Source organism: Ornithodoros turicata, chromosome 2, assembly GCF_037126465.1.
Source record: "Ornithodoros turicata isolate Travis chromosome 2, ASM3712646v1, whole genome shotgun sequence".
Lineage (NCBI taxonomy): Eukaryota > Metazoa > Arthropoda > Arachnida > Ixodida > Argasidae > Ornithodoros > Ornithodoros turicata.
Window position 1 is genome coordinate 43,911,980 of NC_088202.1, and position 18,337 is coordinate 43,930,316.

Here is an 18,337-nt window from a genome sequence, read left to right on the forward strand (position 1 = left end):
TGCCACAAATACTGAACCACTTCTGCAATATACAAGTAGCATTGTTTCCCATTATTCACAATGATGGTGCCTTGCTGTTTGTGCAGTTATGGGAGCAATGTTCAGCATTCCTTCCTCGAATTGAGGGCCTATATTTCCTCTTTCTTTTCTCTCTGCAACTTTTTCTCACTCTCTTCTTTCTTTGTAGTTCTAAGCGAGATCGGTGCGTTGGATGTCCTAGGGACTTGCTTTCCGTGGTGCTCGACCACATATCCTTCGCTTGGCAAGAGTGGCACTCGATGCAGGCGTAAGGCCAGTCTTGCCTTTCTGCTGTCTCTTTTGCTTTAGACTTTAATGCTCTCTACTACTTACATATTTACTAAAAATCAGGACTCTACCCAAGTCACTACCCAAGTGCAAATCCATATTTATTTTATCTCAGTAGGTCATCTTGAATATGACGTGCATAACTTCAATGTAAGCTAGAGAGGGAAACGTTTCCTTGAGTCTCAGGAACACACAGGACAGTTAGAAGTGTTCCTCAAACCCCCGTACTCCCAGTACCCGTACCCGTATCGTAAACCCCGTACACCCGTAATAAAATTGTTGTTGTTGTTTCCTCAAACCCAAGGAAATGTTGCCTCTTTCTACAGTAAACGTACCACCTCGCTTGCACCATTCTTATTCATGAGTTTAAGCTGCTGACAAGATTAAGGGATAAAACTTGGGAAAACTATGTGATGCCCAAGGATAACTTACTATTTTTTAGCAACTAAGGCAATATTTGTGGTGTGAAAGTATTCAAACTAATAAAACGTGCAATAACTACAGAGCGGACATTTAAGCACTAACAGTGGGTGCTGTTGACCACATGGCACGCCGTCGGCCAATCAGCACCCCGGGTGACATCGCTCTGTCTCCCGATTGGGTGAGAAAGGGGGCGCACACCTTTTTATGTGCCAACTTTCCTTCCAAGTGGAAAATAAAATGATATTATTCAGAACATTGGTCAGCCTGGAGAGTGTTATGCGATGAAAAGTGCTCCCTGTTAGTGCCTAAAAATCCGCTCTCTAGTGGTAACGTAGAAAAACGAGCATGAAGCACCAAGAAATTGAATTTTGGAAGTCAGTCTGACAGATGATTCTGTATGTCAGAGACCAATTTGGGGTTTTTTAATATTTTTTTTTGCAATGAATCAATTTAATCATATTATGTTGTTCGCTTTTTTGTTTGTTTCACTTAAGTGTAATTGTAAAATTATATATTTATTGAAGATTGTCTGCTGTGATCTGAAGAACTGCTTCAGTACCGCTTGGCTCACTTTTGTTTAAAATTATGGTAGCTTGATTTTGGCAAAGGGCATTGAGCACTTCAGATTGAGCATATTTTACCTCAAGCACAGTCAGTCATCAGCACTCAATATCAATAGTCAGTGGCAACAAACATAACTCTCCTTAAGTTACTTTTTTTTTTCTTCTTTATAGATCCCATGGAAATTTTTTATCCTCGGAAATTGAACCTCTGTATGCAAGAAGGGGATAAGTGGAAAAATCTCAAACCGAGAAAAGAGGCTTGATGTGATTGTGCGTCCCATTGACACACATGTATTTCCCATTTCTTACTCTCCTGTAGCCTACCAATAAATTGATATACGGTCCTAAATTTCCTTTGGCAGGTACATACTGGTATGTAGATGTCATTGCAGTAAAAACAGCAAAAAGAGGATAAGTCGACTTATCCCCTTATTGCATACAGAGGTCCAATTGCTGTTCGATTGAAATTGTGCAATGTCTGCTCCTGAAATGAGATGCTAAATGTTTTGTAAAATCTTCAAAGGAATGGCATAACTAAAACGCCTATTAGCTTGATGTTAGACAGTGCTCATCATTAAATTCACAGATGGACAGTTTCAGCTACAGTGAACCCTCATTAATATGACCCCCGTTAATCTCATATGCTCGCTTTATGACCATTTTTCTTGGGAACCGTTTTGCCGCCGTGTAATTCCACCTCGTTAGTACGACTATTCGCTTATCCGACAATGACCGAGATTTGTGTCACGAGTAGGGTCAAACACTTGTATTATCCTCTCGTTACTATGACCGTGGCACTTGACCCTTAGACTAACCCCAAGGAGAGGCTACCACGTACATCCGGCAGAGGGCGACACATGTTAAAGTAGGTGGACAAGCTTTGCGATGACTCCTGACGTTACTGACCGCAGGACTACGCGTAGCGCTTTTCGAACCGCCAGAGCGCTGAAGTGCTTAAAAAGGCAGTGACCACAGGACCAGGTCACACGATGCTTTCCAAGAGCACGATATTGAAGCTTCCCAGAGGTTGGCCGATAACGCTGCAGATGGTTTGCCTGGTGGTGAGCGTAATGGAACCGCACATGTCACTGCGAAGTAGGCAAGCGAGGCACTAAAGGTTGCAGTGTTACTGTTTGAGCAATAGAAGCAAATTTATAATGGGGGCACAATTGATGGTGCTGTTGTCCATTTAGAAAACATGATTACTGGTAATTGCACGCAGTAGACATCGGTAATAGACTTTTTCAGAAAATAAACCATCGTAGCTATGTAGGCTTTTTTTCTGCATAGCTGTCTGTCCAGAGGGTGCGTTTCTCTTTAGTATGACAATTTGCTTTATGACCAAAACACACGGAAATAGCGGTGGTCATATTAAGGAGGGTTCACTGTAGACCAATACTACAATTCTGCTCATTAATCACGAAAGCTATGAGAAAAAATTATCAGAGTTGTTTATGCCCTTTCAGTTTTTAATTGAGCCAACTTTTTTTTATTGTTTTATTACTGCATTGTGAGTAACACTCAAAATAATGCTCTGGGATTACAAACTGCATGGACTGTTTCCTCTGTGTCATATGCTTACATTTCCCTGGCAGGATCATACTACTCCCATACTGGCCCACACAGTGTCTAATGTTTTGTGATCTGTTTTCCTTGGGTGCTGTGGGAATTGGGTTGAGTTTGCTTTGCAATGTTTCGGGGCCTATTATGCATGGTACTGAACATGCAGGTGATGGAAGCCAGACAACAGAAGCAGAGACAATTGTTTAACCACATGTTTCTGTTATCTGTATTACTTGGTGTAAATGTTCAAACTGTTCCCATCATACGGGCTTACCATATGATCCTCAGTGTACTATACTCGTGTTCGACTTAAGAAGGAAAAGAAAGCTAGTCCGTCAGCTCTCAAAATATTATTGCGCCGCAATCACGCTCCCTCAATCATGTAATCCATCATATTCACTCTGCTTCCATATTGGCTGTTAAGCGTTGCATGGCACTACATTGCAGTACGAAGTGCGTTCCCCTATGGTGGTGCTGCAGCATTTCTCCTGGCGAGCTATTATGTCTCTGTATCTCCAGTGGTGTATTTAGTTGACGGATTAGATTTCTTTTCCTTCTTAAGTTGAACACTACTATAGACAGCGTGATGCGCAAAAATGCGAAATCACACGAACTGAACAATTCTCGTAAGATTATAATTATAAGACTAAATATCTTCTTGTATTTTATATTATCAGTTCTGGTCACCTTTACCAATTGAGGAAGAGAAATTAATTCCTATGTTAATAGAAAGTGCCAAAAGCTATGCACCAGAAAACCATGTGAACCACAGCATATGCCATGTAATTTTACAAAAATATTATTGTGATTAATGTTGTGAATCAGACAACTGTCTAATACCTATATCACACAGGCAGTGTTCAGTGATAATTGAAAAACCAATGGTCATTGAACATGCGTGCAGCACCACCAAGTGTGTAACATGTCAACTTCTCAAAGTGTATTGGATCCAATGCTCCCAAACAGGTTGCCACATTACACTCTAGGTGGCGCTACCTACATGTTCAATGGCCATTGGTTTGAATGATAATTGAACACTGCCCGCTGTGACAGGGGCAATAGTTGGCATGCACTGTGTAAGTGCAGCATGCCAAGAGCACCAAAATGCTGAAGACATCCCTGTCCTTTCGCTGCGTCACTCAGGGCATTTGTTGTTCCTTGTTACTTTACAGCAGTTATTTTCCATCAGCGACTGTAAGTATAATCATGCTATATTTACAAATATGATGAAGAAGCAGCTACAAATTGTGATGGGTTCTAAGAAGATGGAATAGAAATGTGCCTCAAGGGACAGTGTGCTCTGTGCTTTGTTTGTACTGTACATTGTTTCATTATAGGGACCTCTGTAAAGATCTTTAACGTTTTCCTGAGCACCATACAGGATGTTCATTTTTATCCATTAGATATTGTTATAAAAAAACTATGAAAGCAACACAGATGCCATTTCTGCAGTTGAGTTATATGGCCAGACAGACATTGTCCCTTAAAGTTGGTCCGCACTATTACGTTTCAGTACGTACGTCCTTCAGCGTCCCTGTGTGACGGACGCATGGGCTTCCAATTCACGTCTGCACTTGTGTGACGATACTGTACGAGAAGCAACTTACAGACGACTTGGGAGGTGAGGTAAAAGAAGATAAGAGTATACGGCTGTACGGTTACCGTGGGAACGACAGGTGTTTCTTGCGTCGCTCCATCGAAAAATTGAACTTGCCAAACTTAAGGGGCTCGCCTTCTAAGGGGCTTGCGTCGGTACACAGGCGGACGCAATACTGACAGACGCATCGAAACGCAATAGTGCGGACCAGGCTTTAGAGAGCATGTAACTACAATAAATTCATTCATTAACTCTTTAGGGATTGCAGGGAGAAGCGACATAGCAGAGTGGGAGACAATCCTCATTGGAAGCCATTCCATCTTTGAAAAATCCTGAAACGAGTGTGTGCCTTGAAATATTCATCGGCTAATTTCGCTTTCCAAATGAGCCAAATCCAAAGCCGCGCCCCAGGAGCGCACGACCTTCGCCAGTGAAGGCTTATCTGGGCTGCAAAGCTGTTGATCTGGTGAGCAGATCAGCACCTGCTCTGATCATCTCCATCACTCCAAAGCATGTGCCCGTCTGACGTGGAATGTGCGCTATCCTCCCTGTGATCCCGATCAGTGTGGTTTAGGCTCATTTGCACAGCAAAATTCGGCGATGGATATTTTAACGCACGTGCATGTTTCGAGATTTGTTAAAGATGGCTTTCAGAGAGGATTGTCTTCCATTTTGCTATCTTGCCTTTTTGCCTGAAATCGCCTTATTAAAGAGTCAAGTAATGAATTTTAGGTCATTAATCATCTTGTAGTTAATTATATACTTTGTGAGAGGATGTGTGCCTTGCCATATAATTCAACTGCAGAAAACAGCATTTGTGTAGCTTGTGTAGCTGCCGGCGCATTGGGGAAGCTAATGTAATGTCAGAAGCAGGTGACCTTCACCTCTGAGGGTCTTGCGTGGAGCAACTGGAGTAGCGTCCAGCCACCTTTAGGCGCCGTTGCGGGTGGCCGCTTACTGCTTTTTTTGTAAACTGCACCAATGTGCAATCTAACTTGGCTAAATTGCATACGAAAGACATCCTTGAGAACCATTCCTCACCACCAACTCACAATTTTCAGGAATCTCTTGATGGTCCCTTTAAGGTGCGGTGCGCACTGGTTTGCATCATTAATGCCATCACATAATAATTGAAATTAGGCACTTGTGTTACTGCAGTGAGCGACACTGTGAGCATGATTTGCGAAAGTGACTGGCAGCTTTCCTCAGTTGACTGAACAACAGATGAGAATAACTCACAAGCAGAATCCTTTTCACTGCAGAATTCTGCAGCATAATTATGGTGCGATTGCAGTCCTTCCGAAGTTTTGAATCTCTTCGAATGTGATCAACACCTCTGTGATACTTACTCGCCTTATGGCAACCGTGTTCTCTCACCAACTTCAGGCATTCAAGTGGAGCCGTACCTGAAAGCGCTTCACATTACGCTTGCCTACCAGTTTCAACCGGACCAATGCAGTCAGCTGGAGAAGCTTGGTCAGGATATTGACTGTACTGCTGCAGCATGCTGGGAGCTGAGGCTGTACTCACGTGACACACGGATAAAGGGCTGTGAGGTATGTTGGCTCACCGCAACCCACATCTAAGATGGAAAGGAGCAGAAGGGCACCGGCAAGCTGGTGCATGACTGCAAAAAGGATGATACTCGAGACAAGGAAGAACATGACACACAGAAAAATTAAGAATTCTTTGCTGTATCGTGTTCTTCCTTGTCTCTGGTGTCGTCCTTTTCACCACATGTAAGAGCTACGTTATGAGTAGAGCACGGATAAATATGCAATAAAAACTCCTAAAATGTGCATGCAACTATGCACTGAAAATCATCTAAATATGCAGTAAAAATCCTCAATATATGCAATGCCATACCTGCCAACTCTCCCGAGTTATCCGTGAGACTCCCAAATTTAGTTCATTGTACTCCCGATTGTACGGACGCGCCCTCCAATCTCCCGGAAGATTGGGGCCTTTGGGCTTTTTTATCTGATTTTCCTTTCAAATCTGCACAAATATATATTCCTGAAGAATTAGACAACCCGAAACATGTGTTTCGTGGCATGACCATCCATGGATGGAGGTCGCAGCAGATCGCGTGTTTCATTGTGTCAGTGTTTCTCGAGAAGATGCGCTATTGCTCTACAATCAATTCAATCTCGTACAGTAATTTTGTCTCCTCCAATGGCACTCACCATGCAGAAGAAATACCTGCACATGTTCCTCATACATGCCTTTTCACGGGTTTTCTGGTTGAGCACGACCAGTCGCGGAGTGTAAGCGACCACGTGTGACCGCTGTTCCAGAAGATGTTCCCAAAATGTGACGAAGCGAAGCGCTACAGGTGCGGACTGATGAAGACCACTGGCATCATCGGTGAAATAGTTGTGGCCGCGTACAATGCAATGCTAGGGAGCCTGAGACGACGCGTCTTCGCAATTGCGGTGCGTCGTACCTCCGCCGGATCTTGGCTACATACGATGTAGAGGAATTGCAATGCAGTCTAAGGCAATGCTATTTCGAGTGTACAGAATTAATGCGCAGCGTGTAGCCCAGGGAGTAAATATCGCGCGTAATCGGGTATAACCCTAAAATGTCAGGCCCTATGTATAGTTCATAAATTTTGAAGCTCATCCTGGCCTAGAGTTTAGATCATGGGCATGTGTCTTCCCAATTGAATAGCATAAATGGAAGCCTGAACGTGAGCTGAACGTGAGCTGAACGTGAGCTGAACGTGAACTGAACGTGAACTGAACGTGAGCTGAACGTGAACTGAACGTGAACTGAACGTGAACTGAACGTGAACTGAACGTGAACTGAACGTGAACTGAACGTGAACTGAACGTGAGCTGAGCGTGAGCTGAACTTGAGCTGAACGTGAACTGAACGTGAGCTGATCCTGAATACATAAGAGCTCTTATGTGTTCGGCCCTTCTCCTTCATGGAACACGCTCCTGCTTCCTTCATCAGGGACGCGTCTTCCCCCCTTTGCATGAATTTGCTAGCATTGCAGCTCTTTAATAAATGTGGATATTAAGAGCCATTGAGTAACAGACGTGATAGTGGTAACTGGATTTTCTTGTAACAAATTTTCTGCTCAACAGCAACGAAGCTAGTTTTTGTCTCACACATTAAAGCTTCTTGCTGGGCCTGTTGGTATGGTTTCATAATTCAAAGCTCCGTACTAATAACAAAAAAAAAAAAAGGTTACAAGTGCGCCGTCGTGTGTTGTGTGTCTTTTACGCTCGTCCTTGTCTTGTGTCGCTCTTTTAGTACGTCGAACTGTACAGTCACTCATACGATGGCAGGCAATCTGGTGGACAAGATTGATTGAAGGTAAAGCCTGAGCTTAGGCGTACACCTGGAGGGAGAAAAACAAAAATCAAGCATCTCAAACCAGCAAAGGACTTTTACTTAACGCACCATAAAAATTATGTACAAGTAAAGACTGTAGGAGCTGCTTGGTGCTTGCCTTTTTTCCCTCAGTGTTCGTCCAACCTCAGGCTTCATCAGTGGGTATGTGCAGTCATCTGTGTGTTTCAGACTTGGACTGTTCAACATACATTACAATTGCCTACTTGCCTTTGCTGAAAATACTCAAACCACTGTACCATTGGTAAATGCTCTACACTACCTGATATTTGTTTTCTAGGTGCATAAAGTACTTTACTCCCATGTTGCCAAAGAACCTGATGAGTTGGAACTGTTGATTGGTGACTACGTGTATGTGGGTGGAGAGCAACTGGGTACATCTCCTGATGGATGGATAGAGGGCACCTCTTGGCTCACAGGCTGCACAGGGTTTCTACCAAAGAATTATATTGAGCGTACTGCTGAGTCTGATGCCTGGACGCTACACAGGTAGTCATAATATCTCTTTTGGACTTGAAATACATACTAGGTGTTCCGGAATTTGTCAACGTTGTATTAGTAAGACATTGAACAGTGTGTGAGAAATACTGTTCCACTTATGCATCGCAAAAACAGTAGATGTAGTCTCGTTCTACATTCATATTTTGCTACATAAATAGTTTGCAAGTGTCAATGGTTTCCCAATGTGTGTTGTCTGGTTGTTGAAACTGGCCACTGAAACTGGAAAATTTTCATTTTTGTGAAAAATGTTGTTCCATACTGTCTGCTACCTGTCAGCCACGTCAGCTTCACAGCTGACATGAAATACATTGGTGAACGTGACGAGTTTTGAATAGGCTGTTCAAATGCGTGGAGTAGGACTTTCATTGCTTTATGCCACTGTCCCTTCATAACAATACTATTTCCGACAGATTCTGTCAAGTGCTAGTGGAGATGGGAAAGTCGGACCATTCATTGTGTAAAGGTTGCCACACTTAAGAGGGGATACGAGTGAGGCGGCATCTCAGATTCACGATTTTTCGCTTGTAGATGGCGCCACACGAACATACGGGTATCAGCCTGGAGGAAGCTGTAACCATTACCCTTAGTACAAATAACTCACTCCTCCGCAGGATTGTGTAGTCCCATAAACACGTGTGACCTCCTTGACTATTGAGATGCAAGGATCTCACGTGATGTTTGGGTTGCCGAGGTCAACTCAGCTATAGAAAAAGAAGGAAAGAAAGAAGGAGGTCCCGACGAACACCAATTCTTCCCTTTTGTCCCTTTGTGGACTGCATCTGACGACTTCTTGGTGTTATGCTATGTTAGCTTGTCTGACTTTCTGGACACGGAGTGGAGTCCAAATGTTATATTTCATTCGCCCTCGCTTATTTATATTCACCTGCTGATTTTGCTTTGGCGCTGAGTTCTCCCACTAGAACATTTTGTGGACAGAATGTATTTATGACGGAATGTTTGTATTTAACGTGTTCCGTGAATTTTGGGAGCAAGACGTTTTTTTTATAACCTGCCATTTTTGGGGTCAATACACCAAATAAGCACCCTTCTTTTGGGTGTAATATGTGACACCCCTGTTACACCCATCATTGGGGTGTAGCATTTACACTCATAAGGGTGTGAGTTATCTAACACTCATAGGGGTGTAAAAAAATTACTGTCCATGTGACATTTTTTCCAGAGCATGTTTCTTCAGGGAACATTTTTTTCCAGGACACATTTCTTCAGGGAACATTTTTTCCTGGACCCGCCCAAGCCTGGGACACTTACGAGCACATATGAGATATTGATCTAAGACATTAATCTAACAACATGTTTGTGTGTGAGACTACATACTTCACTCTGTAAGCTAAAAACTAAAGAGGCCGAGAACTCGGAAGACTGAACTATCGAAAGCCAGAAGCCACAAAGAAATGAAAAATATATATTCGAGAAGTTACATCTGCTACATAAGGTAGTTCCACAACGCTGTGCTCAGGACAGGTATTGGGAATTAATGTGCTAAATGCTTTTTATGCATTTAAAATAACTTCGTATGACCTTGTCCAGCGCACGCCACTTTTTGGCACAATCCCTCGTGTACTGGGGTTGATCTTACAGCTGTGGATAGAGAAAGAGCTTCTTTTGAAAAAGTTATTTTAAAAAGTGACTTTCTACGTGGATTCTTTTTCAACGTCTTATTCATAAATTATTTATTTTGCAGACATCCTCTTGGAATTCCTTATTTTTCGGCCTTTCCATAATCCAGTCTTCGACTGTTTGATATTACCTCATTTAAAAAAAAGAAAGAAAGAAAACTGTCTTTCAATTTCAACACATCGGGAGAGCGAATGATAACACCACTCGGTCTCACTGTGCCTCACCTCCCCCATCCTTACATTTCTTTTTATGTGCATGCGATGAGAGACGAATATTGTGCAAGTCCATTGGCAGGCTCTGTAGCAAAGTTTTCCTGGTCTATGCCGCCTATTCTTTCTATTCTTAAGGCCTTTCCATTATTTTGCAACGACCTACCCAACGTGGATCTCTCCAGACTGGTTTCACGACCTTAATTTGGCGCTTCCGCTGCCGGGGAATCCCCTTCTGGGATAGGGTGCCAGAACAATGACTGCATTCCGCGGAACAATATGAAGTTCGCTTGTGACCGGCAATGTGGCGCTACTGTATGATGGCAAGACAGGGCAGCTCACGGAGCCGTACCTACCTTAAGTTTTTTCAATATTGTGAACAACTGGAGGCACGGACAGACATGACAAGGACACGTAAATATTCATGAAAGAATTCCGCGTAAATGCTACTGATTACATTTCACATATGTGCTACAGTAAACGAGCTACGAACTTCCAAAAACGAGAAACCGAACTTTCATAAGGCTTTTAAAAACTTGTGAAAAAAAAATTGCAAATGTTTCCAATGCGAAATGTTTGAAATTCGAAAATCAATCGAACAAGGCTATCTTGGCCCAAAAGCTGCAAAAGATCGCATTGTTTCGCCCATAGAGAATACATGGGGTCGCCGAAGGCCGTATCCCAGCTTAAGCATAACGCGAGGTGCGAGCGTGTGACTGGCATGTCCGCTAAATGTCAGCATTGGGTTTGAGCAGTTTGAGGCACTGGATCATTCCGCATAGGCACCTCCTCTCCATGGTGGCTCGGCATGCACGCATGTCTCACCTAATCTGCACTAAGGCTGCCTCCTGACGCACGTGCGCACCGGAAAGGAAATATGTGTGACACGCTTCTCCCGCACGGAGCAAAACAGCAGGAAATAAAGCTTTCGTGACGAATATACCTGTCGGCGACAGGCAGTGAAGATGAGACTAGTCCCTGTAATTAGAGAGATAAACAGGGAATTGTAAATAACTGTAACTAGGCATAGCTACTAGTTACAGTTTAGAATTTTGTGTGATACTTATGTATCACCCACATGTGTATCACACTGGTGTGATAAGTGGACTCCTGTCTACATTGAATACCACTGTGGGTTCATGAACACCAATAGCAAGAGCGGTGATGGAATATCACACCTGCACATAAAAGTGCAGTTGCTAGAAATGTTTGTGGCTGCTGTTACTGGATTGAACTCCTGGGGCCCAATACTGAACTGAACATACTGTTCATTATTGTTATTTTCTTAAGTTTGAGCACTCCAAACGAAACAAGGCAGCACATGAAAACCGTTTTAGTAGGCCACGATTTCAAATAAACGCCGCCATTGGCCATCGCGCTGGTGCTTGTGACAAATCACAGGGAATTGCATTTATCATGCTGTACGGAATAACGAAAAGTTTAACATCGAGCCCCTGGGGTGTTGTTTCCTTAATTCCCCACCACTCCCCCACCCTCTCATTGTGCTCTTTGCCACCTAAGTTTTCAGAACAGATTAACCTGCAGAATACACAGGGAGTGACTTTTTCGGGTTAAATGCCTTTCTCAGATTCGGGAGGGAAAAATCGAGCACTATTTTTAAATCTGTAATTCAGGGAGAAATGGGGCGATAATTGTGTCTTCGTGTCTTATTGTTTTTCTTTTTTTCCTCTTGTCTATTAAGTCCTTTCCCAATCTTTTTTCTTTTTTTGTGGGTGACCTACCAGCGCTAATCCCCGAAGGCTTATACAGTACTGACACCAGTGGCATAGTGTGAGGGGCAAGAGGAGCAAGGCGTGGAGTGGCGTAGCGTGAGGGGCAAGCAAGATTTTTTTGAGCACAAATTATCGATAGAGGGGAAAAAAAGTTTGAAATAAAAACAGTAAAGCAGGTTATCGCTTGAAAAAAAATCTCAGTTTTTTAACATTGGGCGCTGTTGAGACGATCTTCTGGGCACCTCAAAGACGGAAGCGATTGAAGGAAGGTTCAATATACCATGCCGGTGTAGAATTGCATCCTGTGTGCTTCGGCAGTAGGCTGTGTGAATTGAGGCAGCAGCATATATTCTCAAAGTCAAGCTACCGAAGCGCAAAGACCATGAAGCGCTTTCTACTTGGTGGTGGTGGTGGGGGGGGGGGGACGATTCTGATATATTCCTGTTATGTGTCTTGTTTCGGAGCACGGTACTCGTTTCGCCCAAGGTGCTGGTACTCGCGCTACGCCACTGACTGACACACATGAGTGTATTTCTGGGAAAGTAAGTGACCCATTCTTACATGTGTTACACGTGGCGACCTTTGTTCATCTTCAGTGGAAACATCACTTGAGGATTTCATAGTGACTAGAATTCGGGGAGACGGTCGGAGTTCAGTTCGGGGGGTGAGGGGGGGAACAACCTGGCGCGGAATGGGGTTTAACCCGGAAAAGTCACTCCCCAAGAGTACATGAATACTTATTTTAAGTCTGCAGCAGAGCTCTGGCTATTTCTTACATGAGAGAAATTCAGTTCGCAAAACCATGTTTCTGTGAGCACTCAGACCTAAGAACGAAGTGACTACATTGATTGAGTGTATTGAGTAAAAACAGTGTTTTCTTTTCTTTTCTTTTTTTTTTTACTACTGCTCTGCAGGTCAATCACTATTGCAAAAAATGCATTTATGGATGGTCTGGACTCTACAATGCTTCAGAGGAGACCATTGAACACCGTACAGGCACTGGAAAGATCGCCGCCACCATCATCAAATGTTAAGGAAGAAGAAAAAAGCAATACTGCACAAGTTACTCAAGAGTCTAAGGATGAAAGCATTTATGAAAACCTTTCAGCTATCATACAAAGGGTAGGAACATTTCAGTGCTAACGTTCTAATGCTGCATGTCACAATGGTAACATCAGTGCCATGGTATCAACTTTTCTTCTGCAGTGCATTGCAGCTGTATGCATTGTAGTCTTTTAGGGTCACTGGGGCTAATACGTGTCATTTTACATTATTTCATAATTATTCATATTTACTCTCACTTAATTCCTACAACCCAAAGTATATGAATTTTGTGTAACCTTTCCACTTTTATAATTCATTGGCACAAGTGATACCGTTTATCTTTTCATCAATGTTAATTTTGTTTCAAGCCACATTCCTGTATTATGAAGAATATGTGGCTTGCTTCCAGAAGGTAAATGCAAAAATAAGCAAATGGTAGTAGGGTAGTTTCATTTTAAATCGAACAACGTGTGAAAGTCGTATTTTTTAATTCGCCCAGAAAAAATATATGCTAGAGGACAGCTCAAACGACGCAAATCGCGCCACGTGCGACGCTCGTGCGTGTAGTAGTTTCCGCGTAGGAGAGGGGGAAAGTCTGAGGCTGCTTGAGCACGCTTTCTTCTGGACCGACTTTGACGGGATCTAGCACCGCTAATTTTATGTCTAGGAACTGGAGGTTTTTTGTGATTATAGGCTGCACCATAGACACTGTCGACAGTTACCCACAGAACTCTGAGAGCCACAGATTTTCTGTTAAAAAATGCCAATCTTGGCGTAAACGTTCAAAAAGGCCAAACTTTGTTACCAATTTTCTTCATGACGGAACGTCTGAGAACATCGAGCTTAGTGCCGTTCGATAGGAGGTTGAAAGAGCTTTCGTGCTGTATAGAATTCATTTTTCTCAGCCCAGTTGTTTCTGTGTTATTAACTTGAGAATCACACATGGTAGGCGAAAATTGCCAATGTTGCATCTCAATTTTCTCAAAAATGCCATCTTCGATTTCTTTGATTATTTTTCGAAAGGTGGCGTCATGTCTGTACTTTAGACGGCAAGTGAGACAATATTTTATTTTTGCCTGAGAGACGCGCAGCGATTTTTTTTGTCAGGCAGGGTGCACGAGGCTGCGGCCTTGCGCGCCCAACCCACGAGCACGCGACCTTCAACCTCTTCTTTGCTATATGTGTCCCGTTGACGGAGAAATCAATGACCACACTGCGCGAGCTTGTTGTAGTGTCCCCGGAGCATCACTTTACGTTTACCCAATGGTCTCTCAGTTCCCTCAGGCTCATTCAAACCGTGGGAGAGTACATGAGTTGCCTGTGCGCCCTTGACGAGAAGCCGCAGTTCGACGAACATACCGACAAAGCAGTGAGAAGAAACGAAGCGCTTCGTAGAGATCTTTATCCACTGGTAACATCTTAGGTTTTGTTTCAGGTTGCCACCAGAACGAAGAACGGAAGTTTCGAACAACGTAAAATGTGCCCATTGCGAGATCCCTGCAGGTGGTGGCTGCCACCATTGGATTAGCATCATCCGATAGCTTTACACATGTCCTTTCACATGATATAAGGTGAATGGGTTCAAGCGCATGGATGCCAGGACTACTGAAGACCACACCGAGGGTTTAAGGTACCTACGGCTACCGGTAACGAGGGATTTTAGTTGTGCGTTGTTCTGTCGGAAATTTTGATTCCCACGGTGACACTGACACATTTCGGTGAGGGCGAACGTGTTATACTTGAGAGCAGCAACTGTCATCACAGCGGTCTTACGGGTTTTGCCACCCGTCGTGGTTCCGAAATAACGCTACGTAGCATAAAACTAATTAAAGCGAGCATGCACACCTTCGGAACTATCACTTATTGCGCCCAAGTTAAGAGGCGACTGCAACCGCGCGACCACAAATTTGTATTCTCAGGTGTTGTAACTTTCTGTCCCCTGTGGCCGTAGTTCTGCCTTCTTAATATGAACTCGCACGACAGCCTCATAGCGTGCGTATGTGCATTGCCTCAAGCACATGTGCTGGAGAATAGTGAATATGCGCAAGTGCGTATACGCACACGTCGTGCGTGCGACTCCCATGAAAGTGCGTAATAGCAAGTTCAAGTCGCCCACGAAAGTATTGCCCTGCGTCTCCAAAGGAAAAAATAAACATACGTACCATAAGTACAAAATAAGTACATAATGCAACATCTGGGCATTAAATTACAAAGCAGACTACGAAGCAAAATGCGCTCGTAAACATTCGAAGAGAGCCATTGTGTGGAAAAATCGCTCCGCGGAAACGTAGCCCTACGTCTCAATCAAAAGGAGAAAAGGTTCTTTACCAGCAGCGCGAAGTACCGGCATAATTCTGCCCCTGTAGAATAAATCGTGAAAAATATTCCGGCTTTTTAGAAATAATTAAGATCGAACATGCAAAATTTTCGAGTACCACTCGTGGTTTTGCGATACTAGGCGGACAAAGAATGCGCTTGAACCCAGTCACTTTATATCATGTGAAAGGTCATGTCTAAAGCTGTCGGATGATGCTAATCCAATGGTGGCAGCCACCACCTGCAGGGGTCTCGCAATGGGCACATTTTACGTTTTTCGAAACTTTCGGTTTTCGTTCTTTTACCAATGAAAAGGATGTGCCTTTCACACTGCCTGAGGGAGTGGCGGCAACCTGAAACAAAAGCTAAGATGTTACCAGTGGATAAAGATCTCTACGAAGCGCTTCGTTTCTTCTCACTGCTTTGTCGGTATGTTCGTCGAACTGGGGCTTCTCGTCAAGGGCGAACAGGCAACTCATGTACTCTCCCACGGTTTCAATGAGCCTGACGGAACTGAGAGACCATTGGGTAAACGTAAAGTGATGCTCCGGGGACACTACAACAAGCTCACGCAGTGTGGTCATTGATTTCTCCGTCAACGGGACACATATAGCAAAGAAGATGTTGAAGGTCACGTGCTCGTGGGTGGGGCGCGCAAGGCCGCAGCCTCGTGCACCCTGCCTGACAAAAAAAATCGCTGCGCGTCTCTCAGGCAAAAATAAAGGATTGTCTCACTTGACGTCTAAAGTACAGACATGACGACACCTTTTGAAAAATAATCAAAGAAATCGAAGATGGCATTTTTGAGAAAATTGAGATGCAACATTGGCAATTTTCGCCTACCATGTATGATTCTCAAGTTAATAACATAGAAACAACTGGGCTGAGAAAAATGAATTCTATACAGCACGAAAGCTCTTTCAACGTCCTATCGAATGGCACTAAGCTCGATGTTCTCAGATGTTCCGTCATGACGAAAATTGGTAACAAAGTTTGGCCTTTTTGAACGTTTACGCCAAGTTTGGCATTTTTTAACAGAAAATCTGTGGCTCTCAGAGTTTTGTGGGTGGCTGTCGAGAGTGTCTATGGTGCAGCCTATAATCACAAAAATCCTCCAGTTCCTAGACATAAAATCAGCGGTGCTAGATCCCGTCAAAGTCGGTCCAGAAGAAAGCCCGCCCAAGCAGCCTCCGACTTTCCCCCTCTCCTACGCGGAAACTACTCCACGCACGAGCGTCGCACGTGGCGCGATTTGTGTCGTTTGAACTGTCCTCTAACATATATTTTTTCTGGTCGAATTAAAAAATACGACTTTCACACGTTGTTCGATTTAAAATGAAACTACCCAGTAGTGGTAGAGATGCACTACATACTTTAAGGGGGCACAGGGGGAACGGGAGCAAGCTTACCAGGTGATGAAGAACAGATGGCCACTCCTTAGCTTGGATATGAGATGAATGTCTTTATCTGAAAAGGAAATTAAGAGGCACCAGGGGCCCTATTCCGAGCCGCTGTCGAGCGCCAGCGACGGTGTCGACGGAGGAGTATCGGTATATGGCGATTACGAGCAGTGGGAGCGACTCCTGCCAGTTTAGGTATTCCCATGTCGCTTTTAATGATAGTTTGCTTGGTTTGTTGTTTGTTGTCTTGGTCGCCGCGCTCTCAGCCAATAGGGTAGCAGGAGGAGAATCACATGGAATGCCCCTTGTTTTGGAAGCAGACGACGTGTTCATGATGGAGAAGAAGTTTCGCGCTTTTCGCTCAACGCACGAATAATATGAAATGGTGTTGTAGTTCCCCTAGTAGCACAAAACGTTTTGTAAACGTCCAGGAAAAGTCTAGCCACAACCATATTTTCATCTCGGAGACGTCTTCAATCTGATCTACATAACGTTTTCTACCCCCGGATAAGTTGACGCTTTCAAGAGTCTTGAAGACGTGTTTGTGGCCGTCTTGAAGACGTTCAAAAAATGTTTAGAACACTATATAATTTGAATGTGAGAAAATTCATCCCTGTAGAGATCCACCGGAGATCTGCCTTTCTTTTTCTTTTTTTTTTTTTTTCAACCTCAGCCACCGTCACCACACGTTCCATTTTCTGTTTCTCCAAGCAGAACTGCAAGCAACACTGCCACGTGGTGTTTCAGCGAAAATCGAAGACGCGGTTCACAAAGGTGGACCGCATTAGCAGAGGTGCTCCTACCGTAAGAACAGCAGGCTTCCTCCACGGCGTTACACGAGGGGGAACCAGAGCGTAGAGGTGGTCTAGTCCCTTGCAAAGGGAAAACAGATACTATACATTGCTCGTCTTAGATACTCCCGTAAACTCGATAGCCATGCTCGCCTTTGAGTCAAAATGGAGGGTGAGGTGTCTAAGTTTATTTCAGTTACGCACAGAAACAACACTGAAGTGGGAAATTTCTGGGAGTATTAACTCGCTGTCAACTCAACGCCTGTGTTTCTTACTGCTTTTTGTTTGAGACAGTCAGTAGGTCCACTGAAAGTTAACTTATTCAGTGTACACAAATCGTCCTCGTCTAAGGTACGTCTTGAACACAGTTGGCGAAGACGTATTATAGATGGGAAATTGGCACGTCTAGCAAACGTGAACGGAAGATATTTACAGGATGTCTTCCGTAAGGATACCTCTTCAACAGAGATGTCGAAGACGTTTTATAAACGGAAACTCTGTACTTGCAAACGTGAACGGAAGACGTTTACGGGAGGTCTTCCTTTAGGGTATCTCTTCAACAGAGATGCCGAAGACGTATTATAAACGTTAAATCGGCGCGTCTTATAAACGTACTATAAATTACGGCTTCTAGACGTCGTGTTGACGTCCTGATCGTCTTCTTTCCTAATTTGACCAAACAAAGACGTTTCTGCGACGTTTTGTGCTACTAGGGTCGTGGTCGAGTATCGCAGTTTATTCACGGACATTTTGCTGGCGGCCTACATGCAATTAGACAGGCAAAAGGAGTGGGCAAAATTTGTCGCGATATTAAATTCCCATGGAGGGAGCTGCCAGGACAGTTGACAAGTGGAGAAATGTAAGCTTTAGGCAGAGCTTTGTGTATTGTG

General features: G+C 43.7%; 1 protein-coding gene across 2 annotated transcripts in view; it reads left to right on the forward strand.

Annotated features, from left to right (window-relative positions):
• The window catches only part of LOC135385342 (ecdysteroid-phosphate phosphatase-like), a 50,214-nt gene that overhangs the window by 8,952 nt on the left and 22,925 nt on the right, over positions 1-18,337 (forward strand). The window contains exons 5-8 of one of the 2 annotated variants that reach the window (XM_064614615.1): positions 188-286; positions 5,839-6,008; positions 8,096-8,304; positions 12,811-13,018. In XM_064614615.1, the coding sequence (XP_064470685.1) occupies positions 188-286; positions 5,839-6,008; positions 8,096-8,304; positions 12,811-13,018 (686 nt within the window). The remainder of the gene's footprint in view (positions 1-187; positions 287-5,838; positions 6,009-8,095; positions 8,305-12,810; positions 13,019-18,337) is intronic. The other variant, XM_064614616.1, reaches the window with a different exon arrangement.